This window comes from Myotis myotis, unplaced genomic scaffold (assembly GCF_014108235.1).
Source record: "Myotis myotis isolate mMyoMyo1 unplaced genomic scaffold, mMyoMyo1.p scaffold_m19_p_7, whole genome shotgun sequence".
NCBI classification, from domain to species: domain Eukaryota; kingdom Metazoa; phylum Chordata; class Mammalia; order Chiroptera; family Vespertilionidae; genus Myotis; species Myotis myotis.
Window position 1 is genome coordinate 36,563,063 of NW_023416379.1, and position 19,478 is coordinate 36,582,540.

The following is a 19,478-nucleotide window of genomic DNA, read 5'->3' on the forward strand; positions in this document are numbered from 1 at the left end:
ACCACATAATCTGAAATAACCATCGTGAACAGCAATTTGGTAACATCTAGGAAAAGCCAAAGATGTGCAAACTTCACATTCTACCACTTCTACTTCCAGGAATGTACTACAGAGAAACTTCACACATGTGCACAGGAGACATGAATAAGAATGTTCACTGAAGTGCTGTTTGCAACAGTAAAAAACTAGAAACAGCCTGGCTGTAGTTGAGCATCAACTATGAACCAGGAGGTCATGGTTCTATTCCCATTCAGGGCACATGCCTGGTTTGTGAGCTCAATCCCCAGCAGGGGGCATGCAAGAGGCAGCGGATTAATGATTCTCTCTCATCATTGATGCTTCTATCTCTCTCTCCCTCTCCTTTTCTCTCTGAAGTCAATAAAAATATTTTTTTAAACAAAGAAAGAAAAAAGCAGTCTTAAGCTTATAACTAGTTTTGCCTGAGCTAGAAATCTATTTTAATGAACCTAGCCAGAACATCCAGTCCTGAAAACATAAAGACAACTATCCTTCCTTTACAATGAAAATATCTGCAATGTGAAGGGGAAATGGAGGGTTAAAGTAATTGCTACAGAGCAAACTAGAGAAAAAGGGTCCTGACTATGAACAGGCGGCTTCGCCAAGCAGTATCATTTCTGCCAAAGAAGGCAAACATCAAGCCAGCCTAAGTGGAGAAAGACATGTATTTCAAAAAAGTCCTTTTGTGAGATCTTGAAGAATTTAAAAGTAATTTAAATCATAAAGCTTTATGTTGCCATTTAATACTTAATAGCAGCACGTGTTATTTAAAAAGTAAAAAGGAACATTAATACCTCACAGAGCTTAGAGTATTAAAGGTCACTCTGGACAGCTTATACTATCCCCATTCCCGTCAAGAGGAGAGAAAGAACTGTGTACTCCAAGCATGTCAAACTCAAAGGCTAACACGGGCCAAACAAACAAGGTTTAAGTTTATGTGGGCCACATGAAAAAACAAAAGCTTCGATTTTCATAGAAATGTAGGTTTATTTCAATAGAGACATGCTGAATACAAAGGGCTGAAATAAATAATTGTTAACACAAAATTATAGAACATTTTAATAAAAATATTTTTTCTTGAACATTAACTTACCAGACACTGAATAACTGCACAAATTAATAAGTGTAACACAAATAAACCTATTTTTCTTGTTCTCCGAAAGCAAAATATTTCCTGAGGCACACACCAAACAAGTCAGTACAAGACTAATGATGTGGCAATCAGCTGCTAAAATATTTGCTGCTAGGATTAGTGGAGAGAAATGGTGCGCCTGTGCATAAGGCAAATGAATGCAATACGATTATAGTAATCAGTCATTAGTGAACGTTGTAGTTTGTTATTAATAACTAGTGGCCTGGTGTACGGATTTGTGCACATTGAAAGGAAATTAATTAGAAGAAATATTTTAATATCAGTATTCTCCCTTTCTCCATAATAAAAGTGTCAACCAAATTCATGATCGACAATGACAGATTGAAACACACACGTGCGATTGGCACCAGCGAGAGCTTAATATGTATCGCACACGTCAACTTAGCCTTTTATAGATATAGACTAAACCTGCTTGATTAGACCTGCTTTCTGATGTAGCTAAACTTTTTCCAACCCAGTGAAGCACCCCAACTTCTCTTTCAGGTAATTGTCAGCAACACAGCAGTATATATCAATCAACATTAAACAGATTATTATTGTAGATCACGCAGGGAGAACAAAGGGTAAAATATTTAACTGCAGCAGTGTTTGACTATATTCTGCGCAGTGAGAAAACCTGAAGTCATTTTCAAGGTCCACCATTTCTTACTTCTTTTCAGTCAGGTCAAGTTTCTAAACTTTCTAAATCTCCATTTTCCAGCTAATGAAAAGAAAATAGAATTCCACCAAGTCTCCTATCCACCTACTCCAGGACTTCTGGGAGGTTCTAATGAGATGAGGCATGGGAAAATGCTTCACAGACATTTGGTTAAAGTGTAAATGTTTCCACCTGGCTATAAAGCAAGTCGTGTTCCTGGACTGAAGAAACTCCAAGGAGGCTAGTCATCACTAGGGAGAGGAAGCCGGGTGTTGCTACGTGACGTCATTACCCAGCCTCCTCAGCCACTGTTTCCAGGCTGGGCTTGGCTGTGGGCCGCATTTTGCACCATGGGGTCTTGGCAGCGGCTGCGGTTTGGTGGGCTGTGGCTCCAGGGTTGTGGCAGGGCCTGTGCCCCACTTGGGGAAAGCCAAGTGTTGCTTTGTGGGCACCAGGTCCACAGCACCATTCCTGCCAGTGCCCGTCACAGCAGCTCCTGTGTTTTGAGTGTCTGCTCCCTGGTGGTCAGTGCATGTCATAGTGACAAGTCAGACAGTAGGACACTTAGTATATTAGCCTTTTATATATAGAGAGGTTATGTATAATAGGATATAGTAAAAATTAAGTTATGAAATTTTTATTAAAATGCTTTTTACATACTGTTATATTGGCTGGGCCACAAAAATATTTGTTGTGGGCCGCATGTGGCCTGCGGGCCACGAGTTTGACATGCTTGGCCTACTCCATTCGAAGGGGTTTATTTGAGTACAAGTAATTTAGTCTAGGAAAACTCCCAGGTAACATTTCTGGTTAATTTCAAACCAGAGCCCCTTCTGTAGCCCAGCACAGAACTCTGTATATATTTCCTACAGAGTTTTGCGCTAAGTAACATTTATTAGGCGCTTCCTATGTGCCAGGCACTGCTTAAGTGCTTTGTATGCATTACTATTTTAATCCTTAAACAACCCTGATTGAAGTACTCTTATTATCATTACAGAGGAGGAAACTGAGGCAAAGAATGGTTACACAACTTGCCCAAGGCCACAAAGATACACAGTGGAGGAAGGGAAGCCAGGCAGTCTGGAGGCCGAGTTTCAACCACTACATACTACCCACCAAGAGCAGCCAATGTCTGTGAACAACTACAGCACATCTGGAGACACCTGGAGCACCTCCTCCTAAAACTGCTCTGTTCAAACAAGCCCCGATGTCCCAGGAAACATCAACCTGCACAAATCAGTTTCCACCTAACAGGTAGATTTCTATCTCCATCCTAAGGGCTAACTAAACAAAGACTCTCAGATCAGCATTCCTGGCAACAAGTAATTCTGCCAGGGAGTTACTTACCATGAATAGCAGAAAATGAAGAGATAACATTTAAACTGCCAACATAAGCCATCAACTTTATTTTCAGGCTGGGTTGCAAGCCAAGCCTCTCACTCACATTGGCCCTAGAACAGCTTTTACATAAAAGAGTTTATTAAGACAAGCTGAGTTGATGAATAACTGAGAAAAAAATAGCTTAAAAAATACCAAAACCAGTCAGCTTTTACTCTGTTCTTCTATGTCCTAGAAATCTTGATCTTCTTGCTATACCACACACACACACAAAAGATTTGTCTTAACCAAATGATATTTATCTCTGCCATTCTATTTAATCTCAAAATCAAATTCAAATAACAGGTATCTATTGAAAGTGTAACAGTGAAAAACCAGATGGATGATCAGCCAAGGCCTAAAGATGGGGTGCCGTGACCAGCAGCACTCCCTTAGAGACCCCCTGAGTGAGCCCTCAGGTCACAGGTGCACACTCTCACAACAAATCTTATCCCAGAACACGTGGAGGCTCAGCACAGACACCGTGAGCCTCACAGTGCTCTTGTTCGGGGCTCAAAGAAGTCTATTGCCACATCTGCTGTCCTACATCCTAAAAACAAAGGGATCTCATCTAGAGGCCATGAAGTTGTGGCTGTGCCACTGCCAAACTCCCAACTGGCACCACAGAGGACTCGAGTATGTGCAGAGGACTTGAGCGCAGAAGCACTCAGGGAAGAGAAAAACTAACTTAGCAAGTCTTTCTGTCACACGGCATGACTGCAGTGATTCTTGCATAATAAAGTTTCACTTCCAAGTAGAGATGAGTATTCCTTTTCTTGCTTTTCTTCCTGTTCTCTTCATGGTTCTGATGGCACTCACCAATTAGCATGGTAATCACAGCCATTGCACATGGAGAGAAACATTTGGCAGCATTAGAAAATTCACATTACTCTATTTTTTAATCCTCACCAGAGGATATGCTTTAATTGATGTTAGAGAGAGAGAAAGGGTGTTGTAGTAAAATATAGCAATGTTTAAATGACAAAAAAATATTTAAAAGGTTTTAAAAGGTTTGAGTTAACTGTCCTGAAACTTAAAGTGTGATTTTAAGGACACATTCCCCACTGCCCTGAAGCATGTGTATTCCATTGATAAGGATTTGAACTCAGACTGCTGACTTAGAGTGACTTGCCCTGATAACCATATGTCAGATGACGAATACTCCTCCCCATCCCGAGTGAAACTGAGTGCTGACAAGTTTGTTTACTGATATGCCATTGGAACTAATGTTAAACTTGAAATCTTGTTACGCATTTCGTTTACCAGAATCCCCCTACTCCCCCATGGACTGCCGTGGGTACTACAGGCTATTTAAAGGGTCCCTGAACACCATAACAGTTGATCATTGCTTGATCATTGGATGCCTGGTCGTCGCTAATTGCTTTGATCCCTGTGCTGCACTGGTGGCTCTGATCGCTAGAAGTTATCTTCACTGATTGCCTTCAGCTTGGACGCAGTCCCCTTCCCTACTTCGCTCAGCTCCACTCCGTGCCAGAAGACAGACAAACAGTGGGGCCACAGATTGATCCATGCTGTGCACAGAGATTTCTGAAGGCAACGCTGCCCTGAAACTAAACTTCATTCCTGACCTGACCAGCCAGCCAGAGAAGGTGCCGCTGCTGCCACCAGAGGAAGCCACATTTTGGGAGCTCCCTTTAAGCCTGTACCCACAGCACCAGGAATTTTGTGAGTAACAGTGTGCTGTGTGTTAATAAAGCTTTGTGCCCACTGCAATGATAAAAGGAGAATAAATTGTTGTGTGAATTGCAACTGTAACTATTTGTGTGGTATAATTCATCCGGCAGTAATAATTACACTAATACTAGAGGCCCGGTACACAAAATTTGTGCACTGGGGGGGTCCCCTCAGCCCAGCCTGCCCCCTCTCACAGTCCGGGAGCCCTCAGGGGATGTCCTACTGACAGCTTTGGCCCGCTTCCCACGGGGAGCGGGCCTAAACTGCAGTCTGGCCTCCCTCTGCGGGAGGCAACCGGGCTGATCAGGGGAAGGCACCAGCCCCATCACCCCGCTGCTGCAGCCGCAGCCGCCAAGGGGTTTTCATCAACACGGACTCCAGTCCCTTCACCATGAAAAAATGACAAGTTTCTTTAGGCATTTTTAAGATGTCTCTTTCATAGGATATGACATTTCTTTCTTTCTTTTTTTTTTATCCTCACATGAGGATATTTTCCCATTGACTTTTAGAGAGTGTGGATGAGAAAGGGAAAGACAGAGAGAAACATCAATGTGAGAGGAACACTTTGATTGGTTGCTTCCTGCATGAGCCCTAATCTGGGCCCCGGCCAGGGAGGAGCCTGCAACCTAGGTACATGACCTTGGTCAGAATAGAAACCAGCCCCCCTGCGGGTTGTTCTCTCTGGCTCCAGGGCCGGGCACGGGCGCCCTGTCTGTTGTTCTCTCAGACTCTGGGCCCATGCCAGGCCCCTCCTCCTGAGCTGGTTGTGGCCATTACAGCGTCCTGGCCTAATTTGCATATTGCCTCTTTATATATATAGATAAGGTCAGATGAAATTGCCTGCCACAGTCCTGCCTGCATAAAGTAGTCTTTTTACTGGCAACGACTTTGAATGTCCGAAATACCTGCATGATTAAAGTTTATCTCAAGGGACACCTCAGATAAACGCCCCTCCTTTCTTGGACAAAGGGGGAAAGAGAGAGAGAGAGAGAGAAAAAGAGAGAGAGAGAGAGAGAGAGAGAGAGAGAGAGAGAGAGACATTGATTTGTGAGGCGAAGAAACATGGATTTGGTTGCCTCCCGCACACGCCCAGGAATGACACTCCAACTAATTGAGCTACCTGGCCAGGGCTAATTCTCAGTTTCTTTAAAACATAACTTTACATCAACAAATCAACAAACAACAAGTGTTGGAGAGGATGTGGAGAAAAAGGAACTCTTCTGCACTGCTGGTGGGAATGCAGACTGGTGCAGCCACTGTGGAGAACAGTATGGAGCTTCCTCAAAAAACTAAAAATGGAACTCCCATTTGACCCAGTGATCCCACTACTAGGAATATATCCCAAGAAACCAGAAACGCCAATCAGAAAGGATATATGCACCCCTATGTTCATAGCAGCACAATTCACCATAGCTAAGATTTGGAAACAGCCTAAGTGCCCATCAGCAGATGAATGGATTAGAAAACTGTGGTACATATACACAATGGAATACTATGCTGCGGTAAAAAAAAAAAAAAAGGAACTCTTGCCTTTTGCAACAGCATGGATGGAACTGGAGAGCATTATGCTAAGTGAAATAAGCCAGTCAGAGAAAGATAAATACCACATGATCTCACTCATTTGTGGATTATAGAGAACAACATAGACTGATGAAAAGGGACAGACCCAAAGACTGAGAAACAGCGATCAGGCTATCAATCCCCAGAAGGAAAGTAGGGGAGGGCGGGGGTAAGGGGAAGAGATCAACCGAAGGACTTGTATACATGTATATAAGCCAAACCAATGGACATGGACAACAGGGGGATGGGAGCATGAGTGTGTGGGGCGGGGGGGGGGGGGGGGAGGGGGGAGGTTGGGGGTTAATGGGGGGGATGAGGACACATTTGTAATACCTTAACTAATAATAAAAAATAAAAATTAAAAAAATGTATCTGAAATAATAAAGGCTCTTGAAAATGAAAAAAAAAAACAACAAAAAACAAACAAACAAACAAAAAACATAACTTTAGCCTGGCCAGCGTGGTTCGGTGGTTGAGAATCAACCTATGAACCAGGAAGTCATGGCGGGAATTGAATCATGCCCAGGTTGGGGGCTCAGTCTCCCAGTGGGAGGCTCGCTCTCTCTCCCTCTCCCTTCTTCTCTGAAATCATTTAAAAATTCTTTAAAAAACAACAACACATAACTTTACATATTTCCTAATTTTGTTGTTGTGAAGGTTTTATTTGTCAAGTAGAGAGCATATTCTAATAGTTGTTAGATGTAAGATATAAAGAACTCCATGTGTACTTTTAAAGCAGGCTGGGCTGGCAATGTGCTGTGTCTTCACACTATACAGATGTGTTTTTGCACTTTCTGTACGTAGGCTACATTTCACAGTAAAAGCAAGAGGAAAGGAAAAAGCATCTCGGAGGTCACAATATGTGACCCTGATGGATACTATAAATCTTCCAGCTAAACTTGGTAAAAAGTATGGGTGAGATGGGAAAAGTATGCTCACTTTGTTTATATATGAAAACAGCTTTTGAGGATTTAAGTCAAACCATACAACTCCCCAGAATCCTCCTTCCCTGAGGCAACCAGAGACCTTCTATATACATCAGCTCCAGCACTGTTAGAAGAGCTGGGAAGGAACCAAGGGAAAAGAACATCCAACCAGCACCCGGCCAGGCACAGGACCGTGGACAGAGGTCATTTAATCCTGGCAGCACCCCTGCCAGACAGGGAATACTAACTCTATTTCAACGGTAGGAAACCTGAGGCTCACAAGGATTAATTCTCTAAAAGGCCATAGAGCAAGGAGGTAGAATGCTGGCTCAAGGCCAGCTCGCTGAAGATTCCTCAAATACTAGTACACCAAATTCATTGATTTATCAAGGGTGGAAGACAGATCTAGGAACTGGAAAAACAAGTGAACATCATGATGACTAAGACAACCAGGCTAGGGGTTCAAAGACCAGCCTCTAGTCTCAACTCCTTGACATCACAACTCCCTGCCTTGAAATACACTCCTGCCATCTTGACTGCCCATCTTTTTATTCCTTCCGACTCTTGCTAAGCAATACTTTTCTGAATTCTCCAAGTTTTCTACAATGTTAGTGTATTACTTTTATAATCAGAAAAAAGTATTTGTTTACTTTATGCTTATATAATGTTTACCATATGCTAGATATAGTTCTAAGTGTTTATAAATATTAATTCATTTACTCATCATAACAACCCTATAAGGAGGGAATTATTAATATCCCCTTTTTACTTAAGGAAACCAAAGCACAGAAAGATTAAGTAACTTGGCCAAGATTAAGTAACTTGACCAGTTAGTCCAGCCGTGGGCAAACTACGGCCCGCGGGCCGGATCCGGCCCGTTCGGCTGTTCTATCCGGCCCGCGGAGCCGAAAGAGCGAAGGGTTCTCTTGCTCTCCCCTCCGCTCCTTCACCAGCAGCAGTGTTAACATGTATTAGTTCACACAAACACAAACGCTTTTGTTCCGGCCCTCCGGTCCAGTTTAAGAACCCATTGTGGCCCTCGAGTCAAAAAGTTTGCCCACCCCTGAGCTAGTCAGTAACCCAGCCAGGATTCAAATACAGGAAGCTTAAATCATGCTCTTATCTACTATACATTGCTGCCTATTTAAAAAACAGATTATCCCCTAGCCGATTTGGCTCAGTGGGTAGAGCATTGGTCCATGGACTGAAGGGTCTCAGGTTTGATTCTGGTCAAGGGCACGTACCTTGGTTGTGGGCTCAATCCCCAGGGCCAGTCAGAGCATGTGCAGGAGGCAACCAATTGATGTGTCTCTCACATGGATATTTCTTTCTCTTTCTCTCTCTCTCTCTCTCACTCTCTCCCCCTCCCTTCCACTCTCTAACAATCAATGGAAAATATCTCCTCGGGTGAGGATTAACAAAAAAGAAAAAGAAAAACACAACAGATTTTCCTTATGGGAAAAGCTACTCTCGTATCCTAGTGCATTCCATCAGAACAGGGATGGGCAGGTGGGAGCATGGATGCAGGTACATGGAACCTAGGTCTGGGGCCCTGGGAAGAAGTGCATTCTCAGAAACAGAGGCGCCAGCAAACACGAGTGGTCTCTCTGCCTGGCGAGGCTGCGGCCTCCGGGGGCAGATGGAATGTGTGCCAGGCCACCGGCAACTCCACACACACAACCGGATGTCCGGAGCTGAGAGTACACAGTGGTTACTCAACTGAAGTGCTCCCCCAAAATGGTAGAGGCCCCTCCAAAAAATATCATCTTAGGGAAAGATGCTTCTTTCCAGGTACTATTTATATGTAAACACAAAGGAAGCCACAAGTGAAATCAAACGGGTTCACTGAAGACTGTCACAAAAACAAGTTTCTGTGGCAGAGAAGAAAGCCTTTACCATGAACCTAACAGGAAGGTCTGCTCCCCTGGAAATAGCACTGTAACCGTGCTGACTCCACTGGGCGGCATTTCATTTAGAACACATCTCCCCTGACCTATATATATGCTCCAGTACCAACATCTGTCTCACATTTTGTTAGGACGAAGTAAGGGGGAAAAGTCTTAGAGCACACACAAAGAAGTGTCTTAAAGCAACCAAATGTTCTGATATAATGATATGTCTCACAATTAAATATTCCAGTTCATACCTCAAATGTAGGTGTCCTTAATTTAAAGTGTAATGGCCTGAACTTAACATAAAACCTGATTTTGTAATTCTAGTTTGTGTAAACTATGTTCTCAGAGATCTGCTGTGTAGGATGAACTCGATCAGATCATCTATGTGTCAAAGCCCTCCCCCGCCAAAAAAAAAAAAATTACTTGAATTTTACTTATTTTATAAAGGAGGAAAGAGGAAACAAATGTCTCTATCAACTGTCTCAGGCCTTCTCCAAACTGATTTAACAGAATTTCTACTTTGTCCCATTGCCTTTCACTCAACTTACCTCTTGTCACATCTGGCTGCACAAGAGAAAAGGGTAATTTGGTCAGGGGTGGGAGGGATGTGGAGGTGGCTATCAGTAAAGATCTTGAATGTGCCATTTTCCTTAGGATGTTTGGAGATAGATCAAGGAGGCCTCTGAATGCCATGTGGTTAGTCTATAGTTACATAAATTTGGAACATAAAAGCCACTTTGAATTAAACTCAACTTAAATACAGGATATTTAAGTTGAGTTTATCATCAAAATAGTATTTGTCAAGTGCTTTGTTCTTCCAGTCTGATGAAACTGCTTTTATAACCACTATTGATAATTCTGACAAACAATGCACAGCCCATTCACTAAAGCTTTACCCTCTACTATAGTACCACATCAGGTAGGGACTGTTATTCCTCTTTTGCAACACTGAACTCCAGCAGCTTGTTAGTTTCACATCAGTTCCAAATCACTGTATTTTTCCATTTCCCCCTGACTTCCTTGGAAGCCTGACAGACTACATGGAAAGATGAAGAGTTTCCAAGGTCCAAAAATACAGCTGCTCCTTCCAAGGCCAGCTCCAAATCTGACGTGGCTGCCTGGTAGACATCACCCCAATCGATTACGAATGCCTTTTAGCCTTTTCATATTGCAATCTTTTCCTTTTCACTGGATAGACTTACTGCTTAACTTTAAAGCTCATTACATATCACATAATGTTGAATGAAAAATTAATGGACATTCTATAAGTGTGTACAAGTTATGCACAAATAAACACAAGAACTGGAAGTGAATGTGAAAAAATAAAAACAGTTAATTTGAGGGTAAAGTTTTTCTTGACTTATAAATTTTGATATTAATAATATTATATTGTTTTACAATAGAAAACCACAAAGGAGGTAATAACCACAATCTGTAACTGGTAAGCCACTTTCTTTTTTTTAAAAAAAAAAAATATTTTTATTGATTTCAGAGAGGAAGGGAGAGGTAGAGAGAGAGAGAGAAGCATCAAGGATGAAAGGGAACATTGATTGGTTGCCTCCTGTACGCCCCCACTGGGGACCGAGCCCGCAGCCCAGGCATGTGCCCTGACTGGGACTTGAACCGTGACCTCCTGGTTCATAGGCTGATGCTCAACCACTGAGCCATGACAGTTGGGCAATAAGCCACTTTCTATAAGGGACAGCACAATAAATAGCCTCAATAAATAGTCTCCCTTAATGCATTTCACTTAATGGTGCACAGGTAGAACACTTCAGGACAGAAAGGTTTATAGCATGGTGCTTTAGAACTTCTATATTTCTTTTTAAAACTGGCATTGTCTTGCTCAGCTAGTCTACTTTCTCCAATAAAAGACCACCACTCCATCCCTTTCTTATCAGCCCATAAATAACCAAGTAAAGACATATTCTTCAGTCTAGTGTTAAGCATGGTTTGAGCACTGGTTTCATTGGCCTGCTCTGGGGCCACAAGCAGATTAATTAAGCTCTCTATGCCTCGTTTTCCCCATCAGTAAAACGCAAAGGATAGTAGTGTCTACCTCAGAGGGTTTAGGATTAGTAGAATAATGTAGATAAAGGAGCTTATAACTAGCTCTCAGTAAGCATTAAATAAATGTTAGCTATGATAACAATTGCATATAATTATTAGAATGTTAATTGATTAACATTAAATTGATGGGATGATTCAAAGAAACAGACTTCCAAGGGACTGGAACCCTATTTGGAGAAGAAAACACAGGATATTGCTGCCCCTTTTGCCCTTAGTGGAAATGAGAAAAGTTGCCAATAAACAGTCTTGAGCTACAAAGCCACAGTGGCATCTGGGGTTGGACAGCCTGGATTCGCCAACCTGGGAGAAACATGACCCAGCCCATGCCACCTTAAGGAGCCACATCTCTGTGCACAACAGGATCTTGCCTTTCCCCTTCACTCCCCTACTTCCTAATCCCTGTTTTGTATCCAGTGTTCAGAAATAGCTTCTTTTTCTCCCTGCCCCCCAACTCTGCCTCCATCCTCCACGCCCTTTAGACTGTTAAGAGAGATTCATTGATAGATAACAAGAACCATAATGTCACGTCAGAGATGACTGCTGGGAGCATACATGACACAGAGCATCCATTATCAGATTGGGAGCACGCCAGCAGAAACACTGCAGTGCTCTAGCTGCTAATCTGCCAGGCACTGGTTTTATGACACCAAAGACTATAAACTACAGGAAGGAAGAAACGTTTTGCCTATACCTTTCTCTCCTTCATAACACCTTGCCTAGCGCTTGCCCAAAGTTGGACATATCCCTCCCCTGCTCAAAACCCCACACTTGAAAGAAACCCAAGCTCCTTACCCTGGCCTACAAATCCTACACAATCCACCCTCTCCCCCCGCCCCCCCACTCTCCCCATCCCCCGCCTCTCTCCACCCAGGACAAGGTCGTCCTGTTCTATGCCACTCATCCTGCCGCTCAGACTTTGCACTGTCATTTCCCCCTCCTGGAAGGCTATTCCGCCAGACCTTTTTAAATTTATTTGAGGGAGGGAGAGAGGGGGAGGGGGAGAGAGGAGGAGAGGGAGGGAGGGGGAGGGGGAGAGAGAGAGAGAGAGGCGCATCAATTTGTTGTTCCACTTATTTATGCATTCATTGGTTTATGTGCCCTGACTGGGATTGAACCCGCAACCTAAGGGTATTGGATGATGCTCTAACCAACTGGGCTACCCAGCCAAGGCCCCCTGACCTTCTTATGGCTGTGGCCACTTGAGTCTGAGATCAAATGCCACTTTCTCCAGTAGAATTTCCCAACCTAAGGATGCCCTTTTCAAATACTGTCCCCTTAGACTTTCTTCAAAGCCCTTATCACTCCATGAAATTCTTATTGACTCCTTTACCATTTTTACCACTAAAATGTAAATTATATTAGAGTAAGGACCCTATCTGTCTAGTTCACCATCATGTCCCTGATGCCTAGCCCAGTGACTAGCACATAGAAGGGGCTCTCAATTTTTGTTGAGTTAAATAAATGTGTAATGTAACCTCTGGAGATGATAATGCTACCCAGTACTTATTGATTGCCCACTATATTGATTACCTACTTTCTACTCTTTATCTCATTTAAACTCTCCCACAACCTCAAAGGTCCCCCATTTTACGGATTAGGATACCAAGGCTTAGAGAGATTAACTTGCTGTAAAGCCAGGATTCTGGTCTCATTCATAAAAGATTATATAATAATATAAAAACTCATATTCTTAATGTGTTTAAATAATTCCAATGAATTGGAATTGCTCTGGCTAAAAATACTCAATTTATATATAGATTCAAAAGTTAGCTTTCCTCCTCATTATAGGTCCTTCTCATTAATCTGCCTCCCGGTGTTTGAGAGTTCACACTGCACAACACTGTTCAAAACTGTAAAATATTAGGTGTCAGTGTCTTTATTCTGGTCACTGACACTGCAGAGAAATTATTCTTCATCACTGCTCAGCAAAATCATATATGCTCAATCATCACTTGTACTTTTTCATTTTATGTTTTCCAGTTTCCTTGCATTATTATAGTGTCTGTTACTGGTTTTTAAGAGCTTGTTTATGACTAAAGATGTTAACCATTTCTCATGCATTGCAAATGAAATATCATGTTTTTTGTTACTATTTTACTCTGGTGTTTTACTTTTTGGTTGTATCAAACTTATGTAATAAATATAATCATATTCTGTTAAAAAGACAAACAACAAAAAAACAAACAAACCTCATATTCTTAACCACAGTGCTATACTATTTCCAAGTCAGATTTCTTCATTTGTAATATGATAATAGTCATGTCATTTCACTAGTCTAAACAGGTTTATTGTTAGGAGCAAATATATAAAAACACTGAAAAGCATAAAGTGCTATGCAGATGTATTACAATATCCTAAACAGTCACGAATTGCCTAATGTGAATCTAGGTCAAAAAGAAATGTAGTAAGCAAACTTCTTTAATTGCACACTTCATCACTGGCACAGCTGTCCTTAGTAGTATGAATACAGCACTCCTACATATATTTCAATATAAATGAATGCATGTTTTACCAACTATCCTTCAGCAGCCACTATGTAAGTATAAATGAATTACAGGAACAAGCTAACCAAAGGATTCGTGTCAAAGAGGAACTATAAATACCAAGAAAATACTCCTGGTGAAGTCAGCTTCACCTTTATAGCTAAACACCAGCACACTAGGTCCTCATTCATCACAGAAAGAAAAAAAAAGAGAGAGAGAGATAATACCCAATCTACACCACTGTTTTGAATAGTCTTCAAAATCTCTTATTTGCCCTTCATTGACTGGCTTATTTCACTTAGCATAATGCTCTCCAGTTCCATCCATGACGTTGCAAATGGTAAGAGTTCCTTCCTTTTTAGAGCAGCATAGTATTCCATCGTGTAGATGTACCACAGTTTTCTAATCCATTCATCTGCCCTAACCGGTTTGGCTCAGTGGATAGAGCGTTAGCCTGCGGACGCAAGGGTCCCAGGCTCGATTCCGGTCAAGGGCATGTACCTTGGTTGCGGGCACATACCCAGTGGGGAGTGTGCAGGGGGGGCAGCTGATCGATGTTTCTCTCTCATCAATGTTTCTCACTCTCTATCCTTCTCCCTTCCTCTCTGTAAAAAAATCAATAGAAAAAAATCTCTTATTCTAGGATTTTAAGATAATTAAACTATAATAACAACTGGTTCTCAACTATAAATCTATAAATAAGGCGCTATGGATTATAATTCTGTTATGTATGACAAATATGACATATATACACATACAATAAAATATGTACATGCAGGTGTCTAAATAAAGCCACTATGGATTCAAGTTGCTAATTGCCATCCCTGTCTTTGCTAAGAATTTATCATGGAAATTAGCATACAACAGTATTCAGTATAGAACAGTACAAGGAACATGAGTTCGAAGTCCAAAGATCAGGTCTGCGTCCTAGGTTCTGCAGGTACCCCCTGTTTTATCTAGTCCAGTGGTCAGCAAACTCGTTAGTCAACAGAGCCAAATATCAACAGTACAACGATTGAAATTTCTTTTGAGACTGAGAAACAGCAATCAGGCTATCAATCCCCAGAAGGAAAGTAGGGGAGGGAGGGGGTAAGGGGAAGAGATCAACCAAAGGACTTGTATACACGTATATAAGCCAAACCAATGGACATGGACAACAGGGGGATGGGATCATGAGTGTGCGGGGGGCAGGAGGGAGGTTGGGGGTTAATGGGGGGGGGGGGATGAGGACACATTTGTAATACCTTAACTAATAAAAAAATAAAAAAAACACAATAATTCCTTAACATCTTCTAATACCTAACCCATGTTCAAATATCCTTGATTGTCTAAAAAAAATCATTTTGGATTGAAACAGGATCCAAATAAAGTCTACACATTGAATTTGAAAAAAAAAAATTCTTTTGAGAGCCAAATTTTTTATACTTAAACTATATAGGCAGGTACATTGTTATTAACTTAATTAGGGTGCTCCTAAGGCTTAGGAAGAGCCACACTCAAGGGGCCAAAGAGCCGCATGGGGCTCACGAGCCGCAGTTTGCCGACCACGGATCTAGTCAATCTGCACCTCAGTTTCCTCATCTGTACAGTGAGGAGGAGAGTCATACCACCATCCTATATGTTGGTCAAGTTAGGATTAAGGATGCTATTTATGTAAAATACACCAGGAGTGTAAAGCAGTACACAGACTTTACATTTCTTATATAGCAATTGAAAGCAATTCTAACAGCAAATATATGGTATAAATATAAATTTTATTGCTATATGGATTGAAGAAAGTGGTAAGAAATTACTTAACCACAGAACTATCCAAGAAATTATACTCCTTTATTCAGACCATCTAGAAAAAACTTACCAGAGGCAAAAGGATGTCAAGGGCAAGTTGATGAAACCTGGAGAGAGTGGTTTTTTGGTAAATTCATCAAGTCACATTGTTATTTTAATGCATCTTAATTTTAACATCTTACTGTGGGGCGTGGCTACAGTGTATGGACAGGTTCAAACCTTGGCCTGAGGAGAGGGCACAGTCCTCTCATTGCCACGTGCAAGTCCCAGCTTGGAGGGCAGAGCCCTCCCAGCACAACTGCAGCCAACAGCTATAGTTGTAAGCTAGAACATATGGTCCGAACACGTGGCTCCACATGCCTAAGTGATGTGGGCTTGATAGAGTTCAGGTGCATGTAATTGAGTAGGATCGAAACCCACAAGAATGTTGTAAACATCTTTTTTTAAAAATATATATTTTATTGATTTTTTACAGAGAGGAAGGGAGAGGGATAGAGAGTCAGAAACATTGATGAGAGAGAAACATCGATCAGCTGCCTCCTGCACACCCCCCACTGGGGATGTGCCTGCAACTAAGGTACATGCCCTTGACCAGAATCAAACCTGGGACCCTTCAGTCCCCAAGCCGACGCTCTATCCAGTGAACCAAACTGGTCAGGGCTGTTGTAAACATCTTGATCACGCCCTTACTTTGCCTCGTGGCATCTGCTATAAAATAAAGACACGGCTTGTGGGTGCTGGCGCTGTCTCTCTATCCGGGAGCAGCGTCCCACCGAGACCCAGCTTTCATTTTCTTGTCTGTCTTTTCTCAAACCTTCACCGCCCCCACTCAGGTTTACCCTTGGCCGTGCTGGCGCGGAACATCCTATCTAATAAAAGAGAAACATGGTAATTAGCGTACGACCGCTACCCTTCCCATTGGCTAGTCAGGGCAATATGCAAATTAACTGTCAGCCAAGATGGCAGCCAGCAGCCAGGCAGCTTGAAACTAACATGAGGCTTGCTTGCTTCAGTGACAGAGGACTCCAACGTTCCCCGCCTGCCGCTGCAGGCCTCTGAGCTGCAAGCAACTATGTAACAAACATAGAAGCTAAACAAAACCCCAGAAACCTGCCGGGCTTCAGCCAGCAGGATCGCAACATTGTAAGCAAAGGCCAGAAACCTACTTTCAGCAGCGAAGGCCTAAGAGCTGGAGCCAAGCCTCAAAGCTAAAGCTGGCCCAGAATAAAAAAAAAGAAAAAAAAGAAAAAAAAAGAAAAAAAGGAGCAGTTGGGAGCTTCAGTCACCCCCAGGCTGAAAACAGCCCTCAGCCCCTCACCCAGACTGGCCAGGCACCCCAGTGGAGACCCCCACCCTGAAGGGTGTGTGACCAGCTGCAAACAGCCATCATCCCCTCACCCAGGCTGGCCAGGCACCCCAGTGGGGACCCCCACCCTGATCCAGGACACCCTTCAGGGCAAACCAGCCGGCACCCACCCATGCACCAGGCCTCTACCCTATATAGTAAAAAGGTAATAGGCCTCCCAGCACCAGGATCAGCGGAGCCGCGAGGCCTCCCAGCACCGGGATCAGCGTGACAGGGGGCAGCGCCCAAACCCCCTGATCGCCCTGTGGCTCTGTGTGTGACAGGGTGCGGCGCCCCAACCCCCCCCCCCCACGGGCCCTGCTCTGTGTGTGACGGGGTAGAGCCATAACCTCCCCTTCGGCCCTGCCCTGAGTGTGAGAGTAGCGGTGCCCCAACCCCCTGATCGGCCCTGCTCTGTGGGTGATAGAGGGCGGCACCCCAACCCCCTGATGGGCCCTGCTCTGTGCATGACAGGGGTCTGCGCCCCAAACCCCTGATTGGCCCTGCTCTGTGCATGACAGGGTACAGAGCCCCAACCCCCCTGATGGGCCCTGCTCTGTGAGTGACAGGGGGAAATGCCCCAAGCCCCTGATTGGCCCTGCTCTGTGCGTGACAGAGGGTGGCACCGCAACCTCCCCATTGACCCTGCCTTGAGTGTGACAGGGGATGGTGCCCCAAGCCCCCAATCAGCCCTACCCTGAGCGTGACTGAGGGTGGAATCACAACCTCCTGATCGCCCTGCTCTGTGTATGACAGGGGGCGGCACCCCAACTCCCCAATCGGCCCTGCTCTGAGCCCGACCAGGGGCTGCACCTAGGGATTGGGCCTGCTCTCTGCCACCCGGGAGCAGGCCAAAGCCAGCAGGTTGTTTTCTCCCGAGGGGTCCCAGACTGTGAGAGGGCACAGGCCGGGCTGAGGGGCCCCCCTCCTCCCCGAGTGCACAAATTTTTGTGCACCGGGCCTCTAGTCTTACTATAAATGTGTCCTGGTTTTCGAAAACATTACTTTCCAGAAATTTCACGGGAGGTAAGTGATAACCACTCCATGTCCATACATATTATTTAACAAAACACACTACCATTTCTACAAAGGCTGACCCCAAACTACTCCCATCAGCCCTAGAGACGAACTGACAAATTCTCTGTAATTTAATAACACTGCTTTTAAGGCTGATAATATGAGGGTTAGTGTGGCTAGTTACAGAAGTGCCGGGAGCCGGTCCATGCTTGCTGTTTCAAGGGACCTGGCATATATGGCATACTGTTCTTAATATGTTTGCTCCCCTTAGCGCTGTGTGTTTTAACCAAGGTCACCTCTCCGAGAAAGGTTGTTTCCCCAGGTAGGAATTTTTCCCTGAAGTCAGGGAGGGGATGCCTCTCCTAGAAAGGTTGTTTCCCCAGGTAGGAATTTTTCCCTGAAGTCAGGGAGGGGATGAAACTCCCTAACTAAGTGCCAGGCGGGTAGTTAATCACTACAAACAATCATGCTTAAGCTACATAATCTTTACTCCCTGGAATGGAGATAAGAAACGCCCTAACCTTTGTAATAGAGATTGATAGGATTGAATCAACTGGTATAAATACAGATGTAATAAGACAGTAAGACACAGAACTTAGAATACAGAGCTTAGAACACAGAACTAAGAGGCACAGAACCTACACAGAACGTTCTCTAGAGACAGAAGAACTTCGCTGGGGAGAACATGGCAAAAGATCCTGGACTGAACCTGACTATAGAAATTGGCAAGAGAACCTGACTAGAACCTGGTGACTGAACCTGGCTGGAGAACCTGGAGAACCTAGCAAGACAACTGGCTACCGAACCTGGCAGGAGATCCAAAGCAGAACCTCTCTGGAAATCCAGACCAGAACTTGGCTGGAGATCCTGGCTAGAGGTCCTGGCTAGGCTGCTGATCAACTGAACACTGTCTCTGTGTCCTTCCTTCTTCGCCGACTCCGTCCACACCTTTGGGGACCCCTGGACCCGCTGGGGCTGGACCCCGGCACAGAAGCAGGAAGATCTTTGGATTAAAATAAGTTTGCAGATTTCACAATCTATTTAGATCTAGCTGATGGATTTAGAAACAAAAATAAAGACTAATCCAGGGTTTAAATTAATCTTATTTAATAAAATTTAAGATATTTTAATAAAATGTTTTTCTAATTTTATTTCATCTTTCCAATATAACAGTACTAAGGTTAAAGTATGACTGTCTTTTTAAAAAAATTTTTAATTGATTTTTTTAGAGAGAGGGAGATGTGAGAGAGATACATCATTTGGGGATCAAACCTGAAACCTGGGCATGTGCTTGGTCAAACCACTGACCTTTGGGTGCATGAGGCAACACTCAGCTAACTGAGTCATGCCAGCCCGGGCAAAGTATGACTATCTTTAATGAACTGTGCCATTTAGCCATCAGCACTTATGATTCAAAGTCATACTAATTAACAGTGAGGACAACTTCCAGATACTGTGCTGTAAACTGAACTTGAACTCTGACAGTTATTAATGGATGAAAATGCAGAGGTAGGAAA

The 19,478-nt window shown here is 43.4% G+C and overlaps 1 protein-coding gene across 6 annotated transcripts in view; it reads right to left on the reverse strand.

The window, feature by feature from the left end:
- SLC16A10 (solute carrier family 16 member 10) overlaps positions 1 to 19,478 on the reverse strand; it is a 104,656-nt gene that overhangs the window by 45,022 nt on the left and 40,156 nt on the right. Inside the window, exon 3 of one of the 6 annotated variants that reach the window (XM_036316286.1) lies at positions 15,670 to 15,706. The exons of 4 other annotated variants lie outside the window; for them this stretch is intronic. Coding sequence is in view for 1 of the 2 variants with exons in the window: in XM_036316282.1 (XP_036172175.1) it covers positions 3,156 to 3,207 (52 nt within the window). In the remaining variant the exon portion in view is untranslated. Of the gene's footprint in view, positions 1 to 3,155; positions 3,223 to 15,669; positions 15,707 to 19,478 lie in introns of those variants that run through there. One more of the 6 variants, XM_036316282.1, reaches the window with a different exon arrangement.